Consider the following 12,746-nt stretch of genomic DNA (forward strand, 5'->3'; position numbering starts at 1 on the left):
GGAAACCTGCCAGTCTGGTGCTGGGAACACAGCCAGTTTGCCCTGGTTTACATGGTACTGACAAAAAAAAACACAATATATAAATATGTAGTTTAATCAGGTGATCCTTTGAGGTTTCTACAAGGATAGTTTTGTTAAACAATTAACAAAGTAAAAATATAAATGAAAGAAAGCCAACAAAATAGTATCTGATAAATGCACTTATCCTTTTTATTTTCATGTATTCTTATTTATATCTTTTTTTACACTGAGATCAAGTGTAATGTAACGGAGAAGGCTTTGTGTCTCCTGTAAGAAGGTAGAACACTCTGAGGGTACATTTGGTCCAAAAAGGTCCAGCAGATGGTCCACGCGTGTTTACCCCAGGGCATAATAATTCAGATCAAAACTTTACTTGCTTTTCAGTTACTACTTCCCTGGGCTCCACATTTTGAGTGATGATCCATATCTCGTCTCCCTTGAGATACAGACCACCTGCGTATTTCAGAGTGAAAGTAAAATATTTTTTCATGCTAGGAGGTTTAATTATCGCCACATACCGCCGTCCTCCAGCAGAGGGCGCACGGAATATTCGTCACTTCCGGGAATCCTAATGGCGAGCCGTAATCTGCACTAAAGGAATATCTGATTTGGTAGGTATCGATTTTAAGCATTATTTATAATATCCTTTATCTGCTAGTCTGTTATATTTATATTAATAAGAACTGTAGTGCTGTGTGTGTGTAACTGTTGTGTGTGTGTATGTTTGTTTGTGTGTGTGTATGTGTGTGTTTAACAACCATGCTAGCACAGCTGCCTTAGCAAAGGCGAAACGGCAAGCCCTGCTTCACCCCTTTAGGCTCCTTTTCACAATTTACCTCAAAATTAAAAGTTACATTACTGTTCTTTTCTCTTTAACACACGACAGGGATGTCAGTTTCAGACCAGCGGTAGCTCTTCGTCGTGTCCTGGTCTGGCTAAAGGCTTCCCAGCGTGTCCTTATCTGGTCGATGGGCGCAAACAGCGGCCCGGGCGCGTCCCCGTGCGCGTCCCCAGTCGGTCCGTGGCGCAAGGTCCTGTACGCGCGCCAGCCGTTCCCCGACAACCACGTGGACCGCCGCTTCCTGGAGGAGCTCAGACGCAACATCCGAGTCCGTCAGTACCGTTACTGGGCGGTGGTCCGCGAAACGGGCCTGGTTGCCCAGCAGGTGTCTTGCGTGGCAGTGTTCATCACCTTGTGGTCTTGCATGGACCAAGGGCGCCTGGGCCCGTCTGTGCTGCTGTGGGCCGCCACCGGCTGCGCCCTGCCGGGCTACGGACTCTACGAGATGCTGGGAGGGAAGGACAGGGAGCGCCCCCGCCTGGCCGACCTGCAGAGCGCAGCCGTGTTTCTGGCCTTCACCTTCGGCTTCTCCCCCGTGCTGAAGACGCTGACCGAGTCGGTCAGCACGGACACTGTGTACGCCATGTCCGCGGTGATGCTCCTGGCCCACCTACTGTCCTTCCCCTACACGCAGCCCAGTCCCCCCGGCAGCCTGTCCCTCAACGCAGCGCTCTTTGCCTCGGTGTGCCTGGCCTCGCGGCTGCCTGGTGCGCTACACACCTTCGCCATGCTCAGCTGGGCCTTGCTTGTGTTCGCCCTGTGGCCCTGCCTGTTGCATCGCCTCAGGGAGCGGGCCGAGTGGAGTTTCCCTTGGGCAGCAGGACTGGTGTGCGCAGGCGGGGTTGGAGGACTGGGTGCCGTCTGGCCCGGAGGGGCTCTCTTGCTGTCTCTGGCGCTGCTGGTGCTGACTTTAGCCTGTCCGCTGCTCCTGGTGTGTCTACAGCGGCACAAGGATAACATTCACGGCCCTTGGGATGAGGCAGAGATTAGAGAGGACCTGTCACGTTTTCTGAGCTAAGGAGACGTGAAAATAAGAGAATGGAATTTATTTTTAAAGCATCATCTATTTTTTAAATTAAATATTGCACATTTTAGGACGCTGAGGAAGGGAGCTGTTAATTTTGAAAGTTTTGCACTTTGATATAGAACTCAGGGAAAATACAGCTGTTATGACCTGACGGTTCTACAACGCTCGCATCGGTTAATGAACTGTATTGACTAAATATACTTATTTGTACCTTTTAGTGGTTTGGCTAATTGTGAACAACTGGAACAGTATTTTAAAAATGAACAGTTACTATTAAAATAAATAGGTAAAATTATTTAAAGTTTTGTAATAACTTATTTATTTCTTGCTATTACGTGTAATAAAAGCTATTGATTAAGGTACCTGTGGCAAAAATATCTGAATAATTAATATCCAGGCTTGCGTTAATACGAACACTATCAGAACGTATATTGTCGACCTTCTAGTAATGGACCTAAAATGTTAACAGCACGGTTAGGTTTATAATAGCAATCGTTCAAAGACAAATTGACTCCGAATATTGTCGCATTGTCCACAAGATGGCGCTCACAGCCTGGCAGCCGCCTGTGTGCCGGGTGTGTGGCAGCGCTCTCCAGTTCTACCAGTGAGGCAGGCGGGACAGTGTTAAGGCACGTTATAAATGTCACAGTAAACGACTGACAGTAACATTAACGTTTAAATGTCAGTAAACTAATGACTAAGATTAATGTTATAAATGTCACAGTAAATGACTGACAGTAACATTAACGTTATAAATGTCAAACAAATGACAGTAACACTAACGTTATAAATGTCACAATAAACGACTAACATTAACCTAAATGTCACAGTAAACGACTGTAACAACGTTGTAAATGTCACAGTAAACGACTGTAACATTAACGTTATAAATGTCACAGTAAACGACTGACAGTGACATTAACGTTATGTCAGTAAACGACCGACAGTAACATTAAAGTTAGAAATGTCAGTAAACGACTGACAGTAACATTAACGTTGTAAATGTCAGTAAACGACTGACAGTAACATTAACGTTATAAATGTCAGTAAACGACTGACAGTAACGTTAACGATATAAATGTCACAGTAGGCAGGCTCATCAAACGTTAGTGGCTCCCTGTAATATACGACTGAAAACGATATCCATTTGTAAACGAGATTTGGACATTCGCAGAGTTACACGATCTCAAGTACAGAAACATTGTGAATATACATACCGATACAAATGTATGGCTCGTGACTCCATCACCTACAGAGGAGGGTGTTTGCCTGTCGTGTATGCTTTTATGAAGGAATATTTTATGAAGTATTAGCGTGGATGAAAGAGTATTTTATGAAGTACTTGCATGGATGGAAAACTTATCGTCAAAAAAGGGTTTAATTTGAGCTAAATATAACATTTCCGAAACATATTACAAAGCAGCGAGTTTCAATTGTTTTTCTAAAACTAACGCCCAGCAAAATTTCATATTATGAACTAAGACGAGGCTAAATAAAAAAAGAGGAAATATGAAAATGTGTTAATTTGTAGTTTCTCTGTATGACCTCCATCATTATTTACAAACTCCAAAAACCTTGTTTATTTATAGTTTCAGACTTTCACACTCCCAAACACATACACACAGAATAAAACGCAGCCAAAGCATATATCACAATGCAAGACACATGTACAGAACAGGAGCAAGTCTGGCTGTCAAGTGTGGTACAAAATACTGCCTAATGTTGCCCACCAGTCACCATATCTCCAGGCCAGAGAGCAATTCACTTTAGTCCCAACTTCATTTCAACCGCAGGTCACGTTATTGACTCAGGTAAGTGCCCATCCATCATCAGAATCACTTCATCTGGCCCGCCCATCACCAAAAGCAAGGTGAGCGAATGCAAGAGTCCAAGTTTGCTTGGGGAAACAGTTAGTCCTTCTCATCCGTGTCCTGTTTGGGCTTCAGCTGGACGCCGGCTTTGTGTCACCTGGTGGGTGTTAATGTAGTTGCCGTGAAGGCACTGCTGGTGGCTGTCTCCTGACACACACACACACACACGCACACACACACACGCACACACACACAGAGCATGGTATGAGTAGTAATAGAGGAGTTCTCTTGTTTTTATTACGATCTCATGGCTCTGCCAAATCCTGTTGGCAAAATGACAGTGATTTAACGGCTTCAGTGTTTACACATGTTTATGATATCATGCATGCCAGATAGTGCACTTTGAGAAACTGTACTACGAATAATTGATTAAAAATCTAAAGTGTTACATTCTAATTCTGAAAGAATTTCTTACATAAAACTTTCAATATTTCCTGACACTGGTCTCTGTTCCGCCAGCCAAAGCAAATACAACGAAAGATAAAACTATACAGTGAGAAATTTCGCCATCTAACAGCTACATATCTACCATAATTGTTTTCAATTTCACAATCTTTTCCTTCTGAGATTGTGTTTTCTTAAGACGAGCCTGGGAAAAAGATCGTCACAATAACATGTGTGTCTCGATGATTTCTCCACGAGACTCTGAGACTGAGTTGGCACGAACCTCCACACATGCTTGACTCCGTGCTCTGGGCCGTCACAGACTGGGTCTAAACGTGTGAGAGACAGAGAGTGTGTATGTTGGGGGAGGGAGCGTTCCTGCAGCGCGGATCCAGGAAAGATCCCTGTGGAGGCTCAGGAATCTCACTCTCTAATGGAGCTGGCGGAGGGAGAGGCTTTCTGGGATGGGAACGGGGAGAGGGCAGCTTCTACTCTCCCTGATCTCAGCAAGTGCCGGACAATCAGATGAAAAGAGGTAGACGATGGAAAAGAAAGCAAATCAGGGTCTGAAGAAACCGAGCAGACCTCACAGCCTGGAAACATCAGTGGCAAGTTCTGGAGAAAGCTGTATTACTACAGGCTATTAAATATCATTTACTGTGATAAATGGGGAGAGTGAAAGAAAAAGCAGAAATGAAATGAATGAGTGCGAGTGCTTTTGGCAGGACAAAATCAGGTCACTGTGAGCAGATCCACAGTGCACAGCTCACAGATCTAAGATCAGCGCTTCCAAGTGTACTTGGGACGTATCCAGATATGCACCAGAGAAACTAAGCACCACTCCAGCATCTAGACTATCTGAGTAAGCCTGCTGGTCCTGAATCAGTTTTGTTTTAGACACCTAGTAAAATCAGCAGCACGACATTGACTCTTGCGGGTTTTCATGATATGAATTTTTATTGTTTTGTCATATTAGAGTAAGTACGGCTTCACTGTAAGTACAGATAAGGTCAAGGTGAAATCGTGGATGAGCACAGGCTGTTCATTCGAGAATAAAACCGGCCAATGAGAATGCTTAGGTGGACATGAGGGGTGAAGGTCAGAGGGTCAGGCCTTCGGCCGGCTGCGTAGACACACGGGGGAAGAGCAGAGAGGCGATGACACTACAGAGATACCTGACCGAACCCAGGACCCGCGTCGGGGAAGGCGTGCGAGCATTGGGAAATGCTTCAACAGAGGGAAACAAGGACCAGGAGAGAAGAGACATGCATGACCAAGAGTGGGAATGTGAGAGAGAGCGGGAAGAGAACTGGGTGAAATGAAGGAGAGAGGCGGGTGGGTGGGAGAGGAAAAGCAGGAGAAGAGGGTGGAGGTTCGGGCCAAGCCATGTCGGAACCCCAGAGGAAATGAGGTGGAGAGGAACCAAAGGAAAGGCCAAAGTGTGAGGGAGAAGGAGGGATAGGCAGCAGGGCACACGACGGAGGGGAAAACCGGAGTGAACGGCAAAAAACGGAGGGAATGGCGGAAGGAATCAATCCAAACGGGGGAAGCAGCGGAGCCACGAGGCAGGGAGCGGCCATCGGAACGCCAGCGGCACGGCTGAGGAGTGGGATTCCTGAACTAGAGTGGGACGCGGAGTGGGAAGAGGTGTGTGGGACGCGGAGTGGGACGCTCACAGATGACCCAGTGTGTGGCCATGGTGGAGGCTCCACCCGAGAGCCTCCAACGCACTGCTGCTTCACCGCGGCCCTGATACTCACAAGGTCCTCTAAACCCGAGCAGCACTACCAAACATCCGCGTGAGATCCGTCCTGATTTACTGCCTTTGTGAGGATTCGGGCCACCGAGCGAATGTGGGGGGTGTGGAAACATCCTGATCTGAATGCTGGGGAAAAGATTATGGAAAACACATTTTCCAGTAGAGCTCCACCCATCTCAAGTAACCTCCACCCTCACTGAGGCGATGTTCCAACTCAGGTCCGCGTGTGCGTGCGTTCAAGCTCTTTTTTTTTTAAGCGTTGTTGGGGTTTTTCTTCCCCCTTTGATCTGTGGCCGTACGCTGTTTTATCATAGTAAATGTGTGCAGGGAAAGATCAACCGCCACTGTCATTACGGAAACACAGAAACACAGCGTTACGGAAACACAGAAACACAGAAACACAGCGTAATGAAACGTAATGAAACGGAAACACCAACGACAACACCAAGGGTGTATCCCGGAAAGGCCAGAAATCCCTACCATGTGACTGATGTGTTTTGCATATACAGATATGATTGCCAAATAATTCCTCTAAGAGAGCAACACAAGAGTACATTAACGAGTACATTAACGAGTTTCTGATGCCAGACTTCAGACTCACATATAGTGGTCAGTCCAAGGCAGGAGCTTGGACACTATAGAATGTATTATATGTGGAATGGGGGGGGCCTTTGGCATTCTGCCGGTATTTAGTCATAGGGGCCCCAAGCATTTCCATACTGAGCCTATTTCAGCTCAGACCCACCTCAGACCATCAAGTGTTGATTAGTTTATTCAGGTGTACTGTGAAGGGATAGAGTGAATATGTGAGTGATTTGAGCTATTTCTCCCAAAAAAAAAACTTAAAAAAAACATTTAAAAAAAAGACCTCCATATGTTAAGCACCAATCCGAGTGGGTAGTTCAACCTCGCCGGGACCTTCACAGCCCACGCTCGACGCCCACGATAGTACTGCTGAGGCAGGTATAAGGGCAGGGTGAGAAGGATGAACACAAACGCCTTCATTAAGGTGTCACACCTGGAGGATTCGAGTTCTTAAACTTCCTGTGGGAACCCAGACGACGTGTCGGGTGAAGTGCAGATGAAGAAGGGCTGTGTGCTGGCTGGGTAGATGTACCTGGGCACACTGGGAGGGGCTCGGTCAGGGCGTGCCGACGCCTGCGTGGAGTCTGTGTGGTTGGGGAGGATGGGTGTGGAACAACCAGAGCGGACCGGCAGGGAAGGCGCCAAGGGAGCAGGGCCACGAGCGGGGGCCAACGGGGCAGAAGGAGCTCTCTTAGGAGCAGTGGCACCTGGAGGAGATCTGAGAGAGAGAGAGAGAGGTTGAGCATGAGTACGGATAACAGGACATAAGACGTAACCACAAAGGTGGTTGGTGGTGTAGTGTATGTGACTCACCCCCCACAACATCCTTAACCTTTCACCAAAACCTCCCCAACACTCTCAGCTGGTTAGAATCACCCACATCAACCTCTGAGATTATCCTGACCGTTCAAATCCAGTACAATTTGTCCATCGCGTCAAAATCCACAGCCCCCAGCCACGCCCGAGCTGCCTCGCCCGTGTCCCACCTGTGGCTGGCGGCTACTTGCAGCCAGGAGCTGTCCACGGGCGGTGGCAGCGGCGTGGAGGTGGTGGAGGTGGCGATGTCGGCGATGATGGCCAGCGCCTCCTTCAGGGCCGAGTGGGTCCGCAGCACCTCCTCCCGTCGCTGGGCCTGCTCCGGGGACTCGTCCATCAGGACCGGCTGATCGCCGCTGGAGTACAGCTGAGCTAGCAGCTCCGAGTGGATAAACTCCTTCACCTGCAGGGAGGGCGGAGGAGAGTGGAGAAAGGAGGGGAAAAGGGGTAGGAGAAATAAAGAATGAGGGGAGACGAATGAACCTGAATGAGCAGTGTTTATTGATACAGGACTCTGGGCCGCTGATAAACCTCCACTCATGCTGGTCTACGATCTGGAGGAGTAACGCTCCACCGATCTTCTACCCAACCAAACAGCCTAATGCTTCATCCCCCACAGCGCCCGCTCGGGAGGCGTGGCTGAGGGCTTGGGGGCGGGGCCAGACGGGGAGGGGCGGGGCTGAGCGCAAACTGACGTTGTTGATCATCAGGTGCATGATGGTCTTGGGCATCAGGTCTCGCACGCTCTTGTAGACAATGCTCATGTAGGAGTCCACCAGGTTGCGGATGGTCTCCACCTGCCGCTCCAGCTGCGGGTCCATGGAGAAGTTCTCGGCTTGGCCCAGACCCTCACCCTCCATCTGACCACCAGGGGAGAGAGAGAGAGAGAGAGAGAGAAGGTGACGAGCCGGGAACGGAGGCGCAAGGCCCGGGGAGGGCGGAGGAGCGGCTGATTACGGGCGCTGATGCTGCTGAGCTGCAGAAGGAGATTGTTTCAGAGTAGGAGTGAGAGAGAGGGGAAGAAGGTGAAAGAGAAGAACAGAGAGAAGAACTGGAGGTTTTCTTCAGCACACAGTAGGGGTGTGGTACAGTTGTGTCTAAACTAATTACGGGCAGCCCTGACAGAATTCTGACATCACTCAGCAGGTTTCATTGATTCAGAGAGGAGGGGAGAAAGAACAAGAGAATGAAAAAGAGAAAGAGAGAGAGAAAGCAAAACATGAGTGCGCTGATTAGAAACAGAGATTGACGGCCCTCCCTCTCTGCTCCTCAGTACGGTGACACAAGAGCTAAAGAATGCAGGCAGCCTGCTGATGGGGGAACAGCCGGGAGAGAGCCAAGCAGTCTAACAGCACACACACACACACACACACACACTCACACACACACCCTCCCACCCACACATGCACGCACACACACACACACACGCGCATCCATGCACGCACAAACACACACATACATACACATGCACCCACACATGCACGCATGCACATACACACAGGTAAGGTACACTCTTGGAGAGTGGACACACACTTAGAGAGGAACACACACACACACACACTCACACTCAATGAAAATGCATGGCAACACACACAGAGTCAATGCACACATGCACGCTCACACTCAGAGAGAACACACACATGCATGCTCACACTCAGAGAACATTACAACTCAGATACACTAAAAGTTAAGAAGGCAGACGCAAACTGCAGCTTTACGTGGGAAATGTGTTTTCTTCATTCTAACTGCCTGTTTTGCAGAAGGCTGCTGCTGGCACGTGTGACCCTACGCAGCGTAGCTTCACCCTTTCCAACAGCGGTGTGGGATATATACGATAACCAGGCACAGCACGCAGATGCAAAGCCTTCCTAATCCCTGGACACACGCATCAGAGGGCAGTCTGGAGTAAATGAATGGGGCAGGTAAGTTGTTTGTCGGGGTGGACCCCGGTCCTGGGTGTGAGGCGGGGGCCTTACAGGGGTTTTCTCGGGGTGGACTCCAGCACGCAGCAGAGAAGCCTTCCAGCTGTCCACCTCCTCCTGCGTGTCGCACGCCAGCTCCAGATGCCTGTAGTCCTTGTACACGTTCCTATAGCGACAAAAGCCATGCGATCAGTCTGTGGCCATGGCAACGCTCGCACTTGCATACAAACAGACACGGTGGAAGGAGGGCGCGTCTCCCGGCACCCCGGCGCCTGCTGTGACCTCACGGGTCAGCCGGGGGGGGGGGGTGAGTGTGTGTGTGTGTGTGGGGGTTTCTGGCTCACATCTGTGCCTATCCAACCAACACCCAACTCTACCTGGCCTTTAGGGTTTCGCTCTTTAAGCCGGTTAAGTAATGTTTTCGCATCTTTGAAAAACATGTCTTCTCCCGGAATTCTCAAAGGACCGTCTCCAAGGCCTGGCTTACATTGGAATCTTTTTCTCCCAATATCTTCCAGTCCTTCTCCCCTCTCTCCTCTTACCCCTTCTCTCTTTCACCCTCCACCCTCATCTCTCTCTCTCTCTCTCTCTCTCTCCCCCTCTCACGGTGGTTTAGCTCCAGGACAGGCAGGAATCTGGAGTCCAGCTCCTGCCATCTGTTCCACATTCCCCCTAATGACTGCCTTGTTCCTCTCCTCCTCCTGTCCTCCCTTATCCCTCCCCCACTCCACCCCCACACCCCGGGTGAGCAGCCTGTTGTTTGGCTTTGTTGTGCTCATATAGGGTGAGGGAGGAGGACGTGCCCCCCCCCAGCTCATGGTCTGTGCCACCCTGCACCTCCAACCACCATCAAGGAAACAGGACCCATGGCTGAGGTGGCAGAGAACATGAGCGCAGGCGCGCATGCACATGCACACGCACACACACACCCTGTGCAGTAATCCACCCATACAGACACACACACACACACACACACATTGTGCCTTTAGTACTCGCCCGCACACATATACATACTTAATCCACACATTACACTTAATCCACCCATAAACACACACCCAAGCACACACACCTACACACACACACACACATAAGTGTGTGTTCGCATAGACACACCACCGCTCATCTGGATTCACACGCTCACACACACCCGTGTGATTCACACAAAATTCGCACAAACCGAATAAACACTCAAGCATGCCTTCTGCAGCACTAAAAAAGCATTCCAACAGAAGCCACATGCCACAAAACCACATTTCCACATACCTCAAACTCGTAAACTTCAGATACCAAACACTGCTTTAGAAAGCTCTGTTATAAGTCAATGGTACGACGCCTAATTGGCTATTGCTTCAATCTAAAGAACGTTTCAAAAATGCCTGGACAACTTAATTATAACCTCTGCTATAATAACAAACACCACCTACCACTCACCCATATTCCCTAATATTTCTGCCATCATGTGAGGTACCAAAACATAAAAATGGACCTTAAAAATGGACTACTCTGTGGAAACGCCGCAAAACCAGCCTTGATTAGCCAAGAGGACTGAAGCAAAAGCAGAAATCACACACCTACACCACCATACACACCTACACACTGACAATGAGACACAACACCTACACCACAATACACACCTACACACTGACACTGAGACACTACACCTACGCCACCATGCACACCTACACACTGACACTGAGACCACATCTACAACACCATACACACCTACACACTGATACTGAGACACTACACCTACACCATCATACACACCTACACACTGACACAACACCTACGCCACCACACACACCGACACACTGACACTGAGACACTACACCTACGCCACCATACACACCTACATACTGATACTGAGACACTACACCTACACCATCATACACACCTACACACTGACACCACATCTACACCACCATACACAGCCACACACTGACACTGAGACACTACACCTAAAGCATCATACACATCTACACACTGACACAGAGAACACATCTACACCACCATACACACCTACACACTGACACTAAGACACTACACCTACAGCATCATACACACCCACACACTGACACTGAGACCACATCTACGCCACCATACACACCTACACACTGACACTGAGAATACATCTACACCACCATACACACCTACACACTGACAATGAGACACAACACCTACGCCACCATACACACCTACACACTGACACTGAGACCACATCTACAACACCATACACACCTACACACTGACACTGAGACACTACACCTACACCACCATACACACCTACACACTGATACTGAGACACTACACCTACGCGACCATACACACCTACACACTGACACTGAGACCACATCTACACCACCATACACACCTACACACTGACACTGAGACCACATCTACACCACCATACACACCTACACACTGACACTGAGACCACATCTACACCAACATACACACCTACACACTGACACCATATCTACACCACCATACACACCTACACACTGACACTGAGACACTACACCTACACCACCATACACACCTACACACTGACATTGAGACACTACACCTACGCCACCATACACACTTACACACTGACACTGAGACCACATCTACACCACCATACACAGCTACACGCTGACACTGAGACACTACACCTACACCACCATACACACCTACACACTGACACTGAGACACTACACCTACACCACCATACACACCTACACACTGAAATTGAGACACTACACCTACGCCACCATACACACCTACACACTGACACTGAGACCACATCTACACCACCATACACACCTACACAATGAGACCACATCTACACCACCATACACACCTACACACTGAGACCACTTCTACACCACCATACACACCTACACACTGACACTGAGACCACATCTACACCACCATACACACCTACACACTGACACTGAGACCACATCTACACCACCATACACACCTACACACTGACACTGAGACACTACACCTACGCCACCATACACACTTACACACTGACATTGAGACCACATCTACACCACCATACATAGCTACACGCTGACACTGAGACACTACACCTACACCACCATACACACCTACACACTGACACTGAGAACACATCTACACCAACATACACACCTACACACTGACACCATATCTACACCACCATACACACCTACACACTGACACTGAGACACTACACCTACACCACCATACGCACCTACACACTGAGACTGAGACCACATCTACACCACCATACACACCTACACACTGACACTGAGACCACATCTACACCACCATACACAGCTACACGCTGACACTGAAACACTACACCTACACCACCATACACACCTACACACTGACACTGAGACCACATCTACACCACCATACACACCTACACACTGACACTGAGACACTACACCTACGCCACCATACACACTTACACACTGACACTGAGACCACATCTACACCATACGCACCTACACACTGACACTGAGACACTACACCTACGCCACCA

The 12,746-nt window shown here is 48.8% G+C and overlaps 2 protein-coding genes across 5 annotated transcripts in view; one reads left to right on the top strand and one right to left on the bottom strand.

The window, feature by feature from the left end:
* The first annotated feature begins 549 nt into the window (after nucleotides 1-549).
* On the top strand, nucleotides 550-2,190 carry pigc (phosphatidylinositol glycan anchor biosynthesis, class C). The gene is made up of 2 exons (XM_027025997.2): nucleotides 550-632; nucleotides 908-2,190. The coding sequence occupies exon 2, from the start codon at nucleotides 990-992 to the stop codon at nucleotides 1,878-1,880; it is 891 nt and encodes a 296-aa protein (XP_026881798.1). The 5' UTR covers nucleotides 550-632; nucleotides 908-989; the 3' UTR covers nucleotides 1,881-2,190.
* A 94-nt stretch (nucleotides 2,191-2,284) lies between these two features.
* The window catches only part of dnm3a (dynamin 3a), a 34,063-nt gene continuing 23,601 nt past the window's right edge, over nucleotides 2,285-12,746 (bottom strand). For all 4 annotated transcript variants that reach the window (XM_027025996.2, XM_035523943.1, XM_035523942.1 and 1 more), the window contains 5 exons: nucleotides 9,281-9,392; nucleotides 8,000-8,164; nucleotides 7,475-7,707; nucleotides 7,021-7,206; nucleotides 2,285-3,907 (listed from right to left, as the gene is read on the bottom strand). In XM_027025996.2, coding sequence (XP_026881797.2) covers nucleotides 3,868-3,907; nucleotides 7,021-7,206; nucleotides 7,475-7,707; nucleotides 8,000-8,164; nucleotides 9,281-9,392 — 736 coding nt within the window. In that variant the 3' untranslated portion in view covers nucleotides 2,285-3,867. The remainder of the gene's footprint in view (nucleotides 3,908-7,020; nucleotides 7,207-7,474; nucleotides 7,708-7,999; nucleotides 8,165-9,280; nucleotides 9,393-12,746) is intronic.

The sequence above is a fragment of the Electrophorus electricus genome, chromosome 3 (assembly GCF_013358815.1).
Source record: "Electrophorus electricus isolate fEleEle1 chromosome 3, fEleEle1.pri, whole genome shotgun sequence".
Lineage (NCBI taxonomy): Eukaryota > Metazoa > Chordata > Actinopteri > Gymnotiformes > Gymnotidae > Electrophorus > Electrophorus electricus.

Excerpts from the sequence above, each read along its gene's own strand:
- pigc (XM_027025997.2), top strand. The coding sequence starts at position 990 with ATGGGCGCAAACAGCGGCCCGGGCGCGTCCCCGTGCGCGTCCCCAGTC.